This window comes from Notothenia rossii (genome assembly GCF_949606895.1).
Source record: "Notothenia rossii genome assembly, chromosome: 9".
Taxonomy (NCBI): domain Eukaryota; kingdom Metazoa; phylum Chordata; class Actinopteri; order Perciformes; family Nototheniidae; genus Notothenia; species Notothenia rossii.
The window spans coordinates 7,225,075-7,245,877 of record NC_136907.1 but is presented as its reverse complement, the minus strand read 5'-3'; the positions used below and the strand labels follow the sequence as shown (position 1 = coordinate 7,245,877).

Genomic DNA, 20,803 nt, shown 5'->3' with positions numbered 1-20,803 from the left:
TAATTATTATTATTCCTTTTCCTGATTTTTTTCCTTTCATGCTGCTTCACTGACACTAATAATGAGTAGGTTGCTTTGGCTTAATTATGCAACTCCCACCTCCAATCGACAAGGGAATAATGACAAGCAGTTCCACTTTCATGCAATTCCAATATGGCTTTAAGAAGATGTGTGGGTGGTTAGACTGCTGCTTTGGGTTTAAAACATACAGAATGATCTATCCTGCTTTAATCTGTTTCCAATGATGGCTTTCTGCCTTCCAACAAGGAGGGGAAACATTCCTTTCAGACGGGGCACATTCACAGGGGAAAATAGCATCTATGCTTGACAGCTAAATCTAAAAATGACCAGAGATATGAAGCAGATTGCTCATGTGATGACATAAACATAGCGGCCATGTTCTGTGACACAAAAGAAGGGGGACTGTGACGTAAAGGAAGAGGAAGAGGGATGCTATGGAAGAGGATAATGTAATGATAAGAGTGGGTGGCCAGGCTGAGGCGGTAGCTTCACCCACGGCCAGCCAGAGAGTGGGATGAGAGGAATGAAAAGATTGTAGGGGAAGGGTACAGTTATGTTCTAGGAGTAGCAACACCAGCACACACAGTCAAACAAATGGAGCGTGGTGTTTGACAAAAAGGCAAGGAAGCAGTTAAAGGAGAAACCTGCAGTTAGCCAACGGAAATCTCAGAACTGGCAGCTCTGGTACTGTAGTTCTGCTGGATATATCATGCTGACGTATTAATGTGTAAGCTCGGTGTATTTGAAAAACCTCAGGGTGTAACACAATCATTTCCCCCCAATTCTTAAGCTCAGTTCAACGGGGTATCACCTCTAGAAGACACTGATAATGGTCCGTGAGGAAGTTGACCACACATTTCCTGCAGGGGTGTCAAGTTAAGCTGAAAGGAAGTCCTGAAAAAATAAAAGCCTGCCAGCTGTTGCTACACAGCTGCAACAATAGTCAAAATCACAACTCAAACAATCGCATTCCTTGAATATCATTCCAGATATTATCAGGTAAGTGTTTTTAAGTGGCTTTGTAATTAGAAATCTAGAAATACTTCATATTTTCTTTCATAGCTAACCAATTAATCAATCCATCAGTTTGCTGAAAGGAAGAACAATGTTTACATTTCATCACCACTACCATTGTTAGATTTTGCTACCATTACGGCCCTTGAGTAAGTCAACTCTTTACATTACATCCAATGAAGTAAGATCAAAACAACTGGATTTTCACTGTTGTTTTTTAACATACATAATGACATTTTGAATTTAAGATCACATTTCCAAAAGGCATGACCAAGAAGGAAAAGCTAGCTGATATTTTAAACTATTTAATATCTGACATGTTGTATTTTTACTAGCCATTACATAAGTAATATATCATATCAAAGCAGTCCTTTTTCCTCACTCGTATATGTAAGGTTATTTTTGCCAAACACATCAGGACTGTTTTAATGAGCCCAAAAAAAGAAAAATCACAAGACAAAAATCTCTCATGAGGTTCATTTCCAGAGGGCTGGTATTCCTTGGTAATCAGAATCCAATATCCTCACAACACAATATTTAAGATCCTGTTTGAAACTGAACATAAGCAAAGAAGTGAATTTCAAATCAACAACAAAGCAGGGTGAAGTTCAACAGACATTCTTGTTGGACTATGACCACGTTATGCCAGCTGTAAACAAAATAACCGTGCAGGTAGCTTGATTATATCGAGTGCTATTGACGTGCACATTTTTGATGGTGGTCTGTCATTATGCTATGTCCTTCTTTACATTGCAGCAAATGTATAGAAAAACTCAAATTGAGCGGCTTAAAGTTTCCCTGTGAAGTTGTTTTCCTCGAGTTGCCCTATGTAGCCGTTTTCCTATCAGTGTGACAAAGTTTTGTTTATCTCATGCACAAGGAAGCTTGCACGCCCGGGTGTCGTACAACACCGTCCTGCCAGTGGATTCACACTATTCCCCTCGTCAACAGGTGGCAATAACACCCAAAATATGCTGCAATGCGCCAACAAAAAAGAGGTCCGCTAGCTAAACTACACGATATTTGAAATGCTAGAATAGTAATTCTCTTTGCACATTTTTTATGATGAAGGAAATACATTGAACACACTGGTTGGAGCTCAAGGATTCACACAATGCCTTTTGGTGATGAATACTGATTATAAAAATAACATTTATTTGTTTGCAAGAAAACTCCGCAGGGCATCTCTAAAGGATTAGTTCACCCAAAGAGAGATTCACAAGTTGTATCCAATTTGCATTGCTAGGAAACAGCTTGGGGCTATGACTACTTCCTGTCAGCTAGTGTCATTCACAAACACTGCAACAGGAAATAATCTGTGACACATTTAGCACAATTATGTTTAAAACTGTTAGAAAGTTATTATCTAGTGGTAGATAGTCGTGCAGATTTTGTTGTTGAAGTTCCTGCCAATACACTGGGGGTTAAGAGATGTTGTTTACACTGATGAAACTCAAAAGTAAACAATAACAACACACACCAAATGGTCAGCTCATCATCCTAAAAACCAGTCAGGATATTCAAACATTCATCCAGTGTACTTAACCATATCAGATCACACATTTCAGTGTAATTTTCAGAAAGAAATTCATCTAATTTGGGCCAAAATACCCATAAAAAACACTTCTGTTGATTATAATGTGATTGTAATTTTTTTTAAAGATGTGTAATAAAGAGATGGGTCGGTTTTAACAATTTGCCAGGATAACAAGGGACCAAGCAAACCAGGATTGGGATAAACTACCACTGATCTAGGAAAGCTCCACTGCTCAGATTTTTTCATTTTTAAATCAATCAAAAAACCTCAATGAACCTTTGGTCATGTTAACCGTTGACATGGATTAAAACTGAAATCTAATCCTAAAAGTGAAAGCTATGCATCTCTTTAATACCTCAGTGGGGAGACAGGGCTGTTATCTATATTTAAAAAAGCAGCGACTGAATGCATAATCAACAGATTTATAATGCTAATAAGGGTTTGTCATAAGGGGATTTACTGATGCAACACATTATACACATGTGACACTTAACATTGGAGATGCACCGAAAGGGGCTATCGTGAATATAATTTCCATCGTCTATTTGTATATGTTATTACATATGGCAGAATTGACAATAAACTAAGGTTGCATATTTCTCCCAAAAGGCATTAGAGGTGACCATATTTTGGCAAAGTGGTTGTGATGTTAGATGAGGGGGGTCCAAACAGCCAGGGTGATTTATGAGTGGAGGATGGATCACTTAAAATACCACTAAGATGTAGTGTGTGGTCTACCCCTAACAACTTTGATACAGAACTCGTTTTATTACAAATATAGTAGCAATACAAAACCAAAATCAACAAGGGTATGGTTGGAGGATTTGCCATTCAACTTGGGCCCACCTAGGGAAAAGACCCTCCAAAACAATAATAAACCACAACAAAAACAGATTGTGATTATGCCTACAATCTCAGATTTTATCATTTCAATGGCATATTTGATCACAGGAAAACACAGCATAAAGAAACATAAATATAGCAGTGTGTAAAAAGTTGTTGCTAGACAATTCACGTAGACATGACAGCTGCCTGTAGCAACACAGGGCCAGGGGATGTTTATCCACCTTAACTTTGTTACGTGGGTGTTGAATGGTCGTGCTTGTGTCAGAGGAAAGCACACACTTCAGTTCATATGACATAACATCTAACGTCAGCCATAATTGTACATGAATAAAGTGCAGCACACTTGTCTTATAATAACAATACTCACCCTCAGAGCTGCGAGGTCTATGTCATCCAGGCTTCGTGTGGGGGCGTTTTCAGACATGGCTGGCGAAACTTAGGACCTTAGCTACCAAGTTAGCCACTTATTTGACAAGACGTACTTGTGGAAATGTGAAGCGGCTGCTAAAGCGATCTTGAGAGAGCTTATCTACGGATTAAATCAAGCAAACGCGCTGGGCAATCTGTTAAACTGTTGCGGAACAACACGGTAGCACTTAGATTAGCAAACACATCGCAGATAGAGCCGTCACAGACGCACCCAGCGGGCTAGCTCACGTCAACTCGAGCTACAATGTTAACCAGTGTTGTTTTACAGAAAAAGCCGGTTACAATGTCTGGTCAAAACACATTTCACTTAAAAAAAAAAAAGAAGGTATTTCAAGAAACTGTTAACGTCAGTTAGCCGGCCAACGGTACCGTTCTACTACCAACGGGCAGGTTTTCAATGCAATGCACCTCCACTGTTGTTGAACACCTTGCTGCGTTCATTTTGACAAGACGTCTCTGCTGCTGTACAACATGCAGATACAAAAACGATTCACGGAGAAAAAGAAACTACCACACAGATCTGGTGTGCAATTGGAAAACAGTCCTTGTTTCGTTGCTTAAGTAGAAAATGAACCAGAGCAGCGCAGTGGTTGTTTTTTTTTAAGGAGAAACGCAGCGTCTGATGTGATGGCGTCCGGGTCCGTCCGCACCAGAACCGGCCGTCAAGCCTTAAAGAGATGTCCTCCCTGAATATTAACACAACTGCGGGAAAAATAAAAAAAACAATGGCCTAGTTGTATATACGACTGCAGTTGCCAAACTTGTTAACACGACTTAAATATTCTCTCGAGTCAGGTGCGTGCAATCAATCTACCGAGTACAATCTATGGTGTTTTCCAGTATAAACTTTCCTCCTTCATCCATGATCTGTGTTGACAGTCGCGCCTAGCACTGCCAACCTTCCGGGGAAACACAGGCAGACAGGCAGGCACTATTTTTCTCGCCAGCAGCCACCGTAATACTTGTAAACTGGGGCCCTCGACTCTCTAAAGTTACGCGTTGCTCTCGTCCTCCAGCCTCCAAATGTTATGAACCCGTCGCCGAAGTCCAACACGATAGACACGGTGCAATTTCCCAAAAGCAGCCAACAGTAAAACTTGTTATTTCGCCATGTTTTGCCGCCCGAGTCCTCCCTCCCACTCCAAGCCTTGTTGTAGTCTTGCGGGCTTGTACTGACGATTGGCTGCACAAAACACTCCTCAAGTGTTTGCTCCTTTTGCAGAGCTACGGTGCTTCACCAGGGACAAATTACCTGGAAAATTACAGTGGACCTCAACCTACGCAATGCCTCTGTCTGCACCGAGCTGCACATGGACAAAGCTGTCTTGCCACTGCACAAAGCTCAGGAATAAGTACAAATACATACAATTATTATAGATAACTCACAAAGAAACATAGAAATAGGTCATTCGTAAATGTTTCTTTTGTCATTTTAAATAACACATTTTCCTTTTCCTAATTTTGCTCGGATGTGTGTGGGAATAATATATCATTTGTTTACAAAGATGTCCAAATATAGAGTAAAATATAAGGGTTTAACAATTGAGGCAGTGAGGTGGCAATAACCTTGTATTGACACTTTATTGAAGGTGTAATCATTCAGGCAGATAATAGTTACACTTTATTTATTTTTTGCATGTTAAATTAGAAATGGACATTTTTCTTTTTCCTTTGTGTCTGGCACACTACTGAATAATATATCATTTGTTTACAAATATTTCCATCAAATAAAGTTATAAAGATTGAGGCTGTGATATGACAATAACCTTATATTGGTGCTTTATTATTTTAAGATTTAAGCATTCAGGTAGAACATGTATCTACCATTTATTTTGTTGCGTGTTGAATAGCACCCAATTCCTATAAGAACTTTTTAAATATGTGTCAACTCTGTCTCTAAATTGTTTAATTCAAATAATTTATTTGACCCAGGAATATACAGATACACGTTACTGTATTTGACTGTAATTGGTTTCAAATAACAGTATTATCCCACAAGTACATTATATGTATTAAAAAGAAAAAAAAGACATATATATACTTATATATACTTAGTAGTTTTGGAAGGTATTTTTTGTAAACACACACTTATTAAATATTTGTCTATTATACGCTGAATAACACAGTTCTCCTTGTAAAAGAAAACGTGTCATCACATGAAGTATGATTATTTTTTACATTTAGATATTGTTGAACATGTTTAAATATTTAGTTAGAAGTGTTAAAAATATACCATATATTCTCATATAAAATATTACACAGGAAGTTTGCAATGTACGAATCAAAGTCAAGGATATTCACTTGTAAATTCCATATAAAACAAGTTTATTGAGGAAACAAGGGAAGTATAATACCTCAAAATTATTCATAACTGCACTTAAGCGATTAAGTAAGCATGTTTATTATCTCCTGAGCGTTAGTTATACATCAGCAACTCTACGGTAATATCCCAGATCTATACATTTGCATACAAAAGGTTTTAACATGGTGATTTAAGATTAAAAGTGACGAGTTAACACACACACATTTTTTGGTTATTAGTATATTCATACAAATGTATTAGAAATGCTGGCTAGTAGCCAGATAAAAATAAAATGCATGATAGAAACAGTATAAGAGCAACCATTTTGTGCTTTACAGGAGATTAAGGTAACAACCCAGCGCTTAGTGTGCAAAGACTAGTAGCATTTTAAAATCTTCCAAAGAAAAAGGTGAATTAATCTGAAGCCAGAATTTCTTAGCTGGTCTGTGAAAGGTGGTTCATGTAGAGGCAGAGCAGCGTCGATGTGGGAAACTTGTCATCTGTCAGATTGCACTGATACCGACTTGGTAGTGTTGTGTCACAGGCTCAGCCATTTTCTACTTTTGATGGACTTCAATCCATCGCATACAGGTCTTGATAAAGGTGCTTTGCATATGTGTCAATGTCATTAAACTTGGTAATAATGTGTGCTATGTGAGGAATCTTCAACGTTGTTTTCCCTCCTTCACCTTGGTCAAACTCTGTTCAGCTTCCTTCCAGCTATGGAAATGCACGAGGAAGGCAGGACTAACAATACAGTCTGCTAAATGATTACATAAGATTTCGGATACACTTCACAAAAGAGGGATGCTTCCTATTTGTCCAGTGCAACGCTTGCTCAATTCTACTCAGTTCCTCATGACACAGGAAATGGGATTTGCTGGTTTTCAGCAAACCAAGGATGTCATTTTATATATATTTAAAAAACATCTTTGTGACTAAAGAGGACTTGATGAGTCTAAGCCAAGTTATGTCACCACTAAGTGACAGTGTAATGTGCTCTAAATGAAAGCCTGGTAGGATGAAAATGAGTAAAGGGAAGTTATGCAGGACATTTTATGGCACCTGGACACGTAATTGTCGAGCGGTGACGGAAATAGCTGAAGAGGAATGATTTGTTCTGTTCTGCTGAGCACATGGAGGAATTATAACTCATTTTGGTTGTCATGGTGACTTAAAAACCTGCAACAATTTGCGGTAAATCAACCTAACACCCTTCAATTATCTTGTCCTCCTTTTTTCTCCTCTCACAGACAGTGTCGTCATCTGATCACTGATCCAGAAATATGAAATCTGCACAGAAAATGGTCAGTCCTCCTTTTTCTCTTTTTCCCGTACTCTATCCCGATTTAGCCCCATTTCTTTTTAGGTGCTCTCTCCCTTTCCTGCCCTATTCAGTCTCTTATTTCAGATACAATCCAGTCATCTCTTTATATCCGTCACCATAACAACCACAAATGTTCTGACAGATTTGCTGGCACTGCAGAGAGAGGTGAAGCCTCGGAGGAAGAGAGTGAGAGCGAACAGAGACAGAGACGGAAGCCACCCACCCACCCATCCAAAAACCTTGCACCAATAACTGTACACTATGTTCCCAGATCATGTGTTGATTTCCAATACCAACTCGCCGTCCTCTCCTGACTCATACATTCATTTGCGTTCAACACCGCCGCTCATATTGAGCAGCAGAATGAAACAGGGGAGGCTGTGGCTCAGTGGGATAGTGCGCTGATCTTCGAATCAGAGGACAGCAAGTTCGAATCCCACTGCAGTCAGCATGTCGTTGTGTCCCTGGGCAAGACACTTCACCCCAAATTGCTCCTGTGGGGATTGCCCACAGTATTGAGTATGTAAGTCGCCAACAAGTGACATTTAATGTAATGTACAAACAACTCAGCTCAACCTCCTGTAACCAGAGATGCTACATATATGTGGAACAAACAACGCAATTCTCACTACTTTGAAATCCAGCCTGGAGACTTTTCTTTTTGCCTATTTAAGCTGGATTTGTATTTATGACTTTTTTTTAAAGGGGCCCTATTATGCTCAAATTCAGGTTCATATGAGTATTTAGTGTCTCTACTCTGACATGTTTACATGCTTTAATATTCAAAAAGGTTTTTTTCTCATACTCCCCGTGCTGCAACACGTCTTTTCACCCTCTGTCTGAAACCAGAGCCCAGTCTGCTCTGATTGGCTAGCTGGCTGGCTCTGTTGTGATTGGTCAACCGCTTAGGGATGTCCCGCCCCTTAGTCTATCACATACATTGTGTTGGAGCCAATGGAAGCGCAAGTATTACATAGTGATGTCATTCTTTTACAGCAGGATCCCAATAGCGTCATTTCCGGCCGATGGGCTGGTGAAAAAGTCCCTCGGCCTCCTGGTTGAACTTTTAGAGGGAATGTAGCCTTAGTACCACTTACATTCACATAAACCTATATAACACACTACAGGAAAGGGAAAACCCGAAATAGCCCTTGCCTTGTTCTAAATCATGATCAAATCTAATTTTCAGTGGTTATGTTAATTGTCAGTTTAAGTGAAAATAAAAACATCAATGATGCACCAACACATTGTTTTGATGTGATTTCTCCATCCTCACCACTGAAGTGCCAGTGCTGACTACTTTAGTGAACTGTGCTGACCATTAGAGACTATGAGGGGGATCATCTGAAGCCAGTGGAGATGTAGCGTAGTGGCCTGAGCTGAATTATGTCCACAGACCGACAGGAGCCATGCCTTCTTTAGTGTTCATCGGAGGCAGCAGGTCCTCCTCACAAAGGAACTTCTGGGGGAAGTGAACCAGCAACCCTCGCACGGCCTTCAGCTCCTCTCTTGCCTGCTCAGGGTCAGAGTCGCACAGACGCTCGTGGGCAGAGTATTCCTTCAACTCTCGCATGTTGTGGACCGAGTTGTTGGGCAGACATTTGAAGACCTGATGTAGACAAGCCAATAAGAACAAAGGGTTGGATAGATAGATAGATAGATAGATAGATAGATAGATAGATAGATAGATAGATAGATAGATAGATAGATAGATAGATAGATAGATAGATAGATGAATAGATAGATGAATAGATAGATGAATAGATAGATAGATAGATAGATGGATGGATGAATGGATAGATAGATAGATAGATAGATGAATGGATAGATGAATGGATAGATAGATAGATAGATAGATAGATAGATAGATAGATAGATAGATGGATGGATGAATGGATAGATAGATAGATAGATAGATAGATAGATGAATGGATAGATGAATGGATAGATAGATAGATAGATAGATGGATGGATGAATGGATAGATAGATAGATAGATAGATAGATAGATGGATGGATGAATGGATAGATAGATAGATAGATAGATAGATGAATGGATAGATAGATAGATGAATGGATAGATAGATAGATAGATAGATAGATAAATAGATAGATAGATAGATAGATAGATAGATAGATAGATAGATAGATAGATAGATAGATAGATATATGTTACAAAAGCAGTAGTGTGTTCAGACATTAAAATACAAATACTTAGAATAGAGAAACTAACAATTTCAAATATAATATAGGCCTACTGTATATTACCTTATTTATATATAAGTAAGGATTTATGAAACACCGTCATTTATTAAAAGTATACCTTTTCATAAATCTCAGCGTTCAGTTTAGCTGGTTCGTTCCAGCCCATGAAGAAGAACTCATCACTGATGGGATCGTCAATATTGACACTGGGGTCTGAAGAAGCTCCGACAAGAACTCTATACGGGAAAATGAATAACAGCCAAATATTCAGCAGGTACAGTATATTCAGATAACTCAGAGGTTCAGTGTGTGTCTCAAAATGGTAGTATGGTTGTGGGTTCGATCCCAGCCCCTGCAGTCAACATGTCTATGTATGGGCAAGATAGTTAACCCTGAGAAGCTCCCAATGGCCCGGCAAATGGTGTGTGAATCTGTGTGAATGTTCCTTAAGCAGGTGGTTCCTTGCATTTTGTGCAATGTGTGTGGATAGGTGAATGCTGACTGGTATATGTAAACGCTATGAGGGGTCGTGAAAATGGAAAATAGGCCACCACATACAGTATACGTTTTTTTATTTTGAGTCTTTCAAAATATATATATTGTTGCACTTTGGGCGTCATCATTGCATGAAGGGTGCCATTTAAATAATGCTCCATTGATCCTTTCTAAACTGTATCGGGTCACCATGTTTGTTGTCATTCATTCCCACAATGGAAAGGACATCCATAACATTCATCTGTTTGCAACTTACAAATTATTTATCCTATATATCATATTCCAAATCATCAAAGAACATCAATAAAAGCCTTGAATCTTGAAACAATGTTATTTCAGAGTCTACACATTAGGTCCTGACCTGAAACACTCTTTTCGCAGAGCGAGTGTGAGGGGTCCGGCCTGGTACTCCTGCCCCCCCATGGTGGAGGGGACCCGCTCCTCATCCTCCACAAACACCGCCATCTCACTGTCTCTGTTGCCCAGCATGCTGCGGTCGTTGATGTTGGCCGATCCTGAAAGGCGTGTGGAAAGTAATGAGCAATACAAATCTGTTCTTTTTTAAGCATCCCTGAACGAGCCAGTAGTCAGCGCATGAAGCAAGAACTGGATAAACAATAACATCAATAGTGTGCTTCATTTGAGTTCATTTCCTGGTCAGTAGTGTAATCCGTATATTTCCAATTACTTGTGTATAGACTCTCCTTGCACTATTTCTATTCTATTTGATTTGATTTACTATTATATCTGTTTTATTGTGTTGCACTGCTGGAGGAGTCTGTGACCTAAGAGTCATTGACATATCTATAATGTAGCTAATATACACATGACAATAAAAGCCTTGAATCTTGATTTATTTTCAAGGAATGCATTTGACATGAAGTGTTACAGGCCTCTGCTCTATATGATGTGAAATCTGACAGAATTCAGTGCTGACAAATTATATGGTCCGTGAAAGAAATTTGAGCCCAGCACAGTGGCGAAGTCCGCCGCAAAAAATTAAAACTATTACAGAGATGTAAATACTTTTTGGCAGAGGTGGAAGAAGTACTCAGATGTTGTACTTGAGTAAAAGTGGAAGTACCAGACTGTAGGAATACTCTGTTACAGTACAAGTCCTGCATTCAAAATGTTACTCAAGTAAAAGTAGACAAGTATTAGTATCAACATATACTTAAGTAAAAATACTCATTCTGCAGATTTCAGAATAATATATATGATATGTTTTTATAATGATTGATCATCAAAGTGTTATCAGAGCTGGTAAAGGAGCAGCTAGTTTGAATGACTTTGTATACTGCAGGGTAGCTTCTGAATTTACTCCAGGTGGAGCTAAAGTCTGATTTAACACTTGATTATATTTCACATCATTAAAGGGGACCTATCATCCAAAATGCACTTTTTGATGTCTTACATTTATACATAAATGTGTCCCCGGTGTGTCGGGGAACTCACGCAGCGTCAGAAAATAAAACCCTCTCTTTTTTCCTCTGTACCCAAATCTCTAAAAACGAGGCTACAACGGAGCTGATCCAGATTTGCATCCGATATGACGTAATATCTGAAATGTGGACCCACGACCCAATCAGAAACGCTGCTCGAATGTTTTTGACGTAATATGGTCGGTGTTTACATTAGCATCGCTAACACTCAGAGCTAACCTGTACTGGAGAGCATGTGTGTGAAGAAGCAGGAAGTAAAAAGGAACTCACCTTGTGGTATAACCGGCAAGAGAGAAAGCCTTTGAGCTCCATACTGTTTCAGAAATAATCCTTGATAATCCATGATATGGCGTTTCATCACGGCAGTATTTAGTTTAGAAAGTAGCTGCCGGGCCCCGCATGAGCTCAGCCCCCTACTTTTTTCTATATATATTTTTTTAAAGCTTTTTAGCCCAAATCAGCACTTTTTGAAACAGGAAGTGAAATAGAGGGATATGAGGCATGGCTAGAATGGTTGATCTGTTTAGTATTTTAAGCAAAACACTTCATAGACATGTTTTTGATATATTTTTGATATATCTGAGACCTATGCTATTGCCTAAAAATAGCATGATAGGTGCACTTTAATACAAATCTGTAAAGTAACTAAAGGTATTAAATTAATGTAGTGGAGTAGTTCATGATTTACCTCTGAATTGTAGTGGAGCAGAAGTACAAAGTAGCAGAAAATGGAAACACTCGAGTAAAGTACAAGTACAATTCCACTGTAGTTTTCATAGCTCACTGACTCACTAACTCAAGGTCAGGATGATAATGTGTCTTTGGATGAGTTTGTGCCAGGCTGATGACTCACCGATGATGTAGCAGCGGTCATCGGCTATGAGGAACTTGCTGTGAACGTAGATGAGCTCCGTGACGAGAGACTCGCTGAGCTGAGAGTGTGTTCTCAGGCCGCAGAACGAGATGTACTCCGTCCACTGGTCCATCACTGTTATTGGGAGACATAAAGAAAAATACCGTAAAGATTTATCAAGAAACATACACATACAGTGTTCTCAAGGTGAATGACAGGAAGAAGGGTGAAAATGGAGATTGGTGAAAAGATACCTAGTAAAAGTAGCTTCAGTTTAAAGTAGCAACACAAAGAGAAAGAAAGAAACATGTTAGAGAGGAAACCGGCGGTCATTTTGTGATATCTGTTTATTAATGAGAGCAAATGAGTGAGAGAAAACTCACCTTCACTAAGTCTTGACAGTATGGAGTGCTCTCCTCGGCACATGGTCCTAGGACATTAGTTATTTAAAAGATGTTAATTAACACACACAATAGTAAGTTGGTTATCAATGTAAGTTGTTTATTCTGGCCTGTAATGGCAGCCTGGTGACGGGAGATGAAGGCTCTCACCTGTAAGTGAAGTGAAGAATCGCTCGAATCGCAACTCCGGTTCCTGACGCGATGTCTCCCTCGAATCCAGGAAGCAGAGGAACCACAACAAACACTCTGTACTTCTTCTGCTCACTGTAGAGAAGCACAATGGCAACAAGTAATGGTACTATTTAAACATCAATACAAGTTTCTCATTCATCATCACAATCATATCTCTGTTTCAATGATTGACGGCTATAAGGCGAAATTAAATATATATATATAGAGGATCAACGTTCTGTCAGGCAGCAGGCTAACACTTAAAACTGGCATTTCCTTGTCAGTCTTTTATATTTCAATGCAGCATATACATATTGTATTTTACTCCACTGCATTTAAATGACTGTTGTAGTTACTAGGAACTTCGTACCTTTATGAAATGTGCTTTTATATGATATATATATACCGTAATTTTTGGACTATAAGCCGCGCCTTTTTTCCCATTTTTCGACGCTGCGGCTTATATAACGGTGCGGCTAATCTATGGATTTTTACAGCTAACGGCCACTAGGGGACCTCCTAAATCTATGGATTTTACAGGTTACAGTCCACCACCTTTAACTCTATGGGCTCTATGGCCGGTCCGCGCCCCCCACCTTTAAGCGGCGGGCTCCAGCAGGAAAAGCTGGAGGCCGGAAAAGAGTGAGACAGGTAGCGCGCAAAAGTAAAAGTGGAACCGAGAGTGGTACGAGAGACAGAACGAGAGCAAGACAGACAGACATTACGAGAGCGAGACAGTTTGTCCCCGTACCACTGGTTGAAAACCGCTGCTGTAGATCACTGCCGGTACGTGCGCTGGGAGCGCACCGTTTAAGTTTGAAAGTTGAAAAGTTTGTGTGTCTGAAACGCTATGTGATACAGTACAGTTTACACAGCACATGTTCTGTAGCTACTATTGCACTAAATGGTAACACTTGAATACGTTATGCAAATATGCAACTTGTTTGTTGAAATGTTAATAAATGGGAGCTTCCTCAAACAGCCATCTCTTTCCCGACAATCCCCTCTGTGCACGAACCCTTACATATGGTAATTAAACATTAAAACACCTGCGGCTTATAGTCCAGTGCGGCTTATATATGTACACATCATTCAATTTAGCTGCTGCGAAAATTACGGTACTACTAATCCACTCAGTAGTATACAAGGTATCAGAAATGTGCCACACAGTGAGGAACTACAGCATTAAACAACTCTCATGTTTTTCTTCTTGGTGCCAATTCTTTGTTTTCCCAGGAACGGGTGCAGGGCCGTATTTCACCATAAACATAAATCTTGTCGATGCACTCAAACCAGACCTGTGTGCACGCAGGATTCGTTTCACAATTGCATCCCCGATCCCGTTGTAGACGGTCTTCCCGTCGGCACAGCTGATGAAGAACTGGTTCTGAGGGCAGAGAGGAGACAGATGGTGGCTCGGTGTGAGAGGAGGGATAAAACAGGTAGGAAGCTGGCAGAGGAAGGGTCTGTGGTTATATTCAGAAACATGAGACCTCGTGGTTAGACACATGTTGGCTGAAGACATCTCTCAGGGATATGTGAAGTTAGGGGGGGAAATGGTATAAAAGTCAAAAGGAATCACACGCTGAAACATCAGAATGAGAGGTTTAAATTGTGTAAAACAAATCAATGAAAGTATAGATTGACATTATCATTATATAAAAGGTATACTGGCCGAAGCACTCCTCCTTACCTCGATGTAGATGTAGTGTTCGCTGTTCTCGATGGTGTGGAGGTAGGCGTTCAGGATCGAGTTCTCACAGATTCCAGTAGACCACCGGTCTGCAGAGCGCAACACCTGGAGAAAAAAATAAAAAAAGATTCCATGACACATGTTCTTTTAGGGGTTTAACACTCAAACATATCAATCTACCTACTAAAGTATATACAATCTTTGATTAGCAACTAAATCTTCTTTTCACGCTCATGTTCTCCTGCCACAAAATTAACTTTAGCAATCAAGTTTTTTAAATGTACGTGTATTAATTAAGGCAGTAAAATGTGACCCTTAGAAAAGAAGAAACCAAGATATTTAGGAAATAAAAAAAGTGTCCTCTGCTCAGAAATGGTATTGATAGGAAACTTGCCTTTCATGAATCATATTCAGGCAGTAGCCTACACATCAACAATGAAACACATGAGCACATACTACGGTTAAAAAAAGCAGAAATAAAATCTGAGCGAGCAGAAAATGTTAAAAATACAGTTACGCTAATGACACTATTTTCTAAACATATAGATTCACCTACTTAGTACAAATGAACCAAAGAAAGTGAAATCCATAAAGCAGATTCAAGCAGTAGGCGTATAAACTCACACTTAAAGTATTAGCCTACAGAACAGTACAGCTTACAGAGAATAAATACAATCTGCTAGTTTAACAACAAACACTATATGTTCTTTTTAGTCACACAGTAATCCTGTTAGTAATATGCATACGCTCTGAACAAGTGAGTTATTCATAATGTTTCCCCTTTAAGTTATTACCACTAAATATAGACTGAATATAGACTGAATACATTTCTTTAATAGATTTCTTTCTTGTTTTATATTTAGACAGTGACATACTCTTCTTGCTTTAACTACTTATTGTACATATGTGACACTCTAAGCTCTACAGCTATAACAAAGATTGTGGCTCCAGCTGAGGAAGTGTCCCTGCAGCCTGAACAAGGGATCAGGAAAACCTGAAGTCACAGCATTATAAGAGGCGAGGATTAGATTACAGGCCAGTGCCCACAATAGGAAAAAATACACACAGCAAAAGCTATTGTTACCCTATACTCCCTTTCTAAACACTTCTAAACAATAGCACAGAGTGAGAGGGAAAGCCTCTGTCGTGTCAGTTTTGTTGCGTTTCTCAAAATCACGACCCCAGTTCCCATGAAGCCTGTTGCAAATGAGATTCCTCCACCCTGTGTTTGGCAGTGCATTTGTTTTCTCTGGCTTTACTTAACAGGACAAACATGTTGGAAGTGTTTTTCTTCCTCTTGTTCCACCATCTGCCATCACAAAGACAACTCTGAATACTTGTAAGCTGCACTTCAAACCCAGAACAGTGTCTCATTGTTGCACTGTAAAGCCATCCATGTGATTTCCTTCTCGTTCGGACTGAGAGTCGTGCAGTGTAGAAACACACAGTGGAAACAAGTATGGGCCTAGGCAATGGTGTTGTTTGTTTACAGTAGAGATGTCCCGATCCGATTACGTGATCGGGGATCGGAGCCGATCACGTGATTTTCAAAAGATCGGAAGAAAAAAAATCGGGGATCGGGATTTAACATTTTTTTTTTAAATACTTTTTTTTTATTTTGTACTCAATGTTACAAAACAAAAATGACCCTGTTCAAGTCTTAAAGTCATCCTGAGGCCTTAGTTTTGGTTTAAAATTACACAACATCATGTATGTGTTGCTTCTTTGGGGCTTGTTTTCATAGACCTATTTCTCTCAAATCTGGCAACAGAGTGGGCGCAGTGTCTAATTGTAGCAGTAAGCTAACGAGTACTGAAAGCTTTATTTTGTTTTGATCCAATGCTGCACAACTGAACTGATCCAATGCTGCTGTGAAAAAAAGAAGCTATATCCATGTTGGATAGAATATCCAATTTAAATAAAAAAATAACCTTAAGGGACAACTTGAATGCTTTTTTTCTTTTTTTTCTCTTAATGCATTGCATAAAGATCGGATCGGGAAAAATCGGTATCGGCAAATTGTCAAAATCAAATGATCGGAATCGGATCGGGAGCAAAAAAAGGTGATCGGGACATCCCTAGTTTACAGTAAATACAATTCACCAACTTTCCAAAACATGGGAAATTACCAGCAGGAGGTTTCTTTTACGAAACTTGTGCTTTGAGGTGTTTTTCGTTTTGAATCCTAACCCTTTTGTTTACTTCTGTGACATAAGGACATCTCTATGTTAACACTCGTACTTCCATTGGCTAGCGCTCCAACACATAGTACGTGATAGGCTAAGGGGCGGGACATTACTAAGCGGTTGTCAAATCACAACAGAGCCGGCCAGCTAACCAATCAGAGCAGACTGGGCTCTGGTTTCAGACAGAGGGTGAAAAGAGGTGCTGCAGCACAGGCAGTATGAGAAAAATAAAGAGCTTTTTGAACATTAAAGCATGGAGACATGTCACAGTAGAGACACTACATACTGATATGAACCTGAAGATGAGACTTAAATGACCTCTTTAAGCCTTACATTAAACATTATGGTAGTTTTCTGTGTCATCAGTTTTTGTGTAAAATACTTTTCACTTTCTCTCTACTAACCGTGGGTGGACCTGTAACACTAACATCTCGTGGAAACAGTCTTTGTCAAAGAGACTGTATGTGTCAAGGCTGACAAGCACTACATTATTCCAACAACTGAATATGGCAGTGAGTTATGAGGACAAACAAAAAATCACTTTGATAAGTCGACCACACTAGATTTTCCTTCAGGTCACTGACTGCTGTTCGTGTTCAAGTCATGTGGATCAATGGTCCTTCACTTTTTATGATATTTGTCCAGTACATGTGGCTAATCAAATATTCCTATTAGACCTCTATGTATTTGCTCAGATAGTGAGCTGTGGTGCTTTAATACCTGCACTTTGGCCTTCTTGGATCCGGGCACGGTGAACGAGGGTGAGTCAGCGGTGGAGTTAGACTTGGGAAGGAGGTAAGGGTAGAATTCGTCCTTGTACTTGTTTTTGAAGATCTGGAGGAGACAAAACACACGAGTGAGTTGGAGATTTCAGCTGGTTCCTGTTTACTACAGAAGCTTTCTTGAAGAGTTAGTACAAGTTAATTTTACAACTTACTATCCGAGTCATTATTTTGAAGTTGTGGCTTATACAACAAATAGATTAGCATAACATAGAAGAGGAATCTCAATGGGGCGATGGCAACACAAGTCTGACATCGATTTTGTTGGTTCCCTTTGTCAGATAAAGAATGAACTACACTTATATAATTAATATTATAATAAAAGTAGCGGCTGAATAGAACTCGTGTGATCCAACTTTCCACAAGTCCACATTTATTGATATAAGAAAGATTGAATAGTTTCCAAAACTCACAACTTGTTTCTATCTTATAAAAAAGTCTGCTGAAGCTTCTATACGATGACTTCAACGTATACACTTTGCTTACACCACCAAACGATAGTAAGATGATCGGGAGTAAAGCCATCTGAAAGCTTTTGTAGACTCATTTGTAAAGCGTAGCACTAATACAACATTTAAGAGGATGTTTGCAATATTTATGTGTACAGCGATATTAATAATAAAGCAGCGAAGGCCCTGTCGCCCCAGGTCAGGAGCTCAGTCCTCAAAGGTATGGATGATCAAGGCCAAACATATGACGAGAGAGAGTTTTAATCTGACCTTGGAGAAGTTCCAGCGCTGGATGAAGTGACGGGCTACATCCCTTGCAGCTCGGCCATGAACAGCTGCAGACAGGTCACGCCACGGCATGCGGGGAACTTGAGTGCGGTCGACGTTATCTGAAAGAAATATATATATAGAAGAAGCAATCGTTTCAGCTCCCTGTTGTCCGAGCCTCTCAGTGTGTGCCTTAGAGAGTTTTACACAGCATACCTTCAAACGGTCGGTCCAGTTGCACCCAGTCTTTCTTGATGAAGTTGTTGTAGTCTTTGCCGATCCACAGCTTAGTGTTTCCCGTCAGGTCGTCGAGGTCCTGCTCCGCTTCTGGTTTAGATGGTTTTGACACACCGTTGTCCTGGTGAGAGAAACATGTGTTAGTGTCTGCAGAGAGTGAGACATCTGGAGAGCACACGGTCTAAAAAATGCTGCTCCCAAAACAAGTTAAACAATATTGAAAACAAGCTGTTTTCACTCGAAATAAGTCAGGCCCGGTTCTACGGGGGTGCATAACGACTCAACTGAGGGTGCACCCTCAGTTGAGTCGTTATGCACCCTCATTTGAAAAATGAAAAGTGAAAAAAATAAATATTAAAACGTGAAAAAAATTAAAAGTGAAAAACATTACATATATAATAACAATAATAATAATAATAGTAGTAGTAATAATAATAATAATAAGAATAAGAATAATAATAAGAAGAAGAAGAAGAAGAAGAAGAAGAAGAAGAAGAAGAAGAAGAAGAAGAAGAAGAAGAAGAAGAATATAGTTGAAATAAAATAAATTGTAATTGTGGTTAAATGAAATTGTCTGCTGTCGGCTTTGCCCGCCTCGCCCACGGAGGCAGAGCAGCCCCAAACACCGCCACCCCTCAGCGGCCCGCAAGTGCCAGAGGACCTCGGCAAAACAGAGCCTGCCCAGGTATATTTAAAAAGGTACCCAACTCGCCTGTACAGTGGGGTAAGGCGCTGATTTTGCAGCTCATGGTTTCAAAACAGAGATTGGCTGTCCATAGATCTCTTAATTTTGCTCTCAAAGTGCACCAGATTGATGCTTTTAACTTCAATGTTTAAAAAAGAAATCTTTTCCGGGGAGCATGCCCCTGGACCCCCCTAGAGGAGGTGAGGACCCTCCTAGAGGAGGTGAGGGCCCCCCACAAATAGCACTTTACCACTGCACCCTCTCTAATCTCAGATGCACCCTGAGTGATTTTGTTCTGGAACCGGGCCTGAAATAAGTACAAAAATCAGCAAATAGAACAAGTGAAAATTTGCTTGGTAAGATTTCTTGAAATAAGATGGGATATTTAGATAAATCAGATCTTGTAATTAGCTGGGGGAACTCATTTTGAACTATATTTGACCAGAATCAGGAAATGTTGTGTTACAATATGATGTTAGTTGGTGGTTTTCTGATAAATATGTAAAAGAATGTGTTTCATCTGAAATGCAACTCAAAATAAGATTTTTTGACTGAACAAGATGATGCGTTGTCGAAAAGCAAGACCCGATATCTCACTGCAGTGTTACTTCTGAAGTTATTATGTCTTATATCAGGTGTGAAGAGATATTCTGACAAATATATTTGGCAAGATTTCGAGTTCTTATAGAATAATGGAGTACTCAGTGACAACAAACTGATAGAAAGAACTTCTCACCCCTGTACCTCCGTCTGTCTCCTCTCCTGTTACGGTGTCAGACGACTCTCTCAACCCCAGGTCAGCGAGTCGGTACAGGCTGTCGTCCCACCGCCCAAACGCCAGGTCGATCCCCCCCACAAAGGCTACAGTTTGGTCAATGGCCACCATCTTTTCATGGTGAGCCCACAGGAACACCACGGACGACACATGGTCAGGATGTCGCATTACCTGAAGGGAAATAGGGGTTCACATGTATGTTAAACATGAGATGAGAACTCTGGATAATAATACATGACACTTATACAGCGCTTTTCTAAAAACTCAAATACGCTTTGACAGAAAGGAAGACAAATACATAGAGACAAACAAAAACAGAGAAGAGGGGGGGGGGAGGATGGTCAGAGGTCAGAGGTGAATGCAGTGTTGAACAGATGGGTTTTGAGTAATTCTGTCAAAATTATCGCGTTAATGGCGGTATTTAATTTTTTGAATGAATTGCATTAAAATATTTAACGCATTTAACGCATGCGCAGAATGGCCCGCCCCATACATCCCACCAGTGGCAGCGCTGGGGTAGGCTACAGCCATACCAAGAAATGGCTTATCCCCACCTTAGCCCCACCATGAAAAATGATATTAAAGTAAGCAAAATAAAGTCCGCCAACTCGCGTGGAGTAAATCACACAGACAGCAGTTAGTAAGATTGATTTCAGTAGCCACTTGTCGTGAAATACCGAAGACTAG

At 39.8% G+C, this 20,803-nt stretch overlaps 2 protein-coding genes across 5 annotated transcripts in view; both read right to left on the bottom strand.

Moving 5' to 3' along the window:
- Positions 1 to 5,050, bottom strand: part of mink1 (misshapen-like kinase 1) — a 47,621-nt gene extending 42,571 nt beyond the window's left edge. For 3 of the 4 annotated variants that reach the window (XM_079647386.1, XM_079647387.1, XM_079647389.1), the window contains exon 1: positions 3,786 to 5,050. In XM_079647386.1, the coding sequence (XP_079503512.1) occupies positions 3,786 to 3,842 (57 nt within the window). In that variant the 5' untranslated portion in view covers positions 3,843 to 5,050. The remainder of the gene's footprint in view (positions 1 to 3,785) is intronic. The other variant, XM_079647388.1, reaches the window with a different exon arrangement.
- Positions 5,051 to 6,148: 1,098 nt separating this feature from the next.
- Positions 6,149 to 20,803, bottom strand: part of pld2 (phospholipase D2) — a 28,183-nt gene continuing 13,528 nt past the window's right edge. The window contains exons 13-24 of the mRNA XM_079649844.1: positions 20,078 to 20,287; positions 18,636 to 18,777; positions 18,423 to 18,541; positions 17,642 to 17,755; positions 14,736 to 14,840; positions 14,341 to 14,429; positions 13,022 to 13,135; positions 12,854 to 12,900; positions 12,471 to 12,605; positions 10,537 to 10,690; positions 9,799 to 9,916; positions 6,149 to 9,085 (exon numbers count right to left, since the gene is read on the bottom strand). Coding sequence (XP_079505970.1) covers positions 8,861 to 9,085; positions 9,799 to 9,916; positions 10,537 to 10,690; positions 12,471 to 12,605; positions 12,854 to 12,900; positions 13,022 to 13,135; positions 14,341 to 14,429; positions 14,736 to 14,840; positions 17,642 to 17,755; positions 18,423 to 18,541; positions 18,636 to 18,777; positions 20,078 to 20,287 — 1,572 coding nt within the window. The 3' untranslated portion in view covers positions 6,149 to 8,860. The remainder of the gene's footprint in view (positions 9,086 to 9,798; positions 9,917 to 10,536; positions 10,691 to 12,470; positions 12,606 to 12,853; positions 12,901 to 13,021; positions 13,136 to 14,340; positions 14,430 to 14,735; positions 14,841 to 17,641; positions 17,756 to 18,422; positions 18,542 to 18,635; positions 18,778 to 20,077; positions 20,288 to 20,803) is intronic.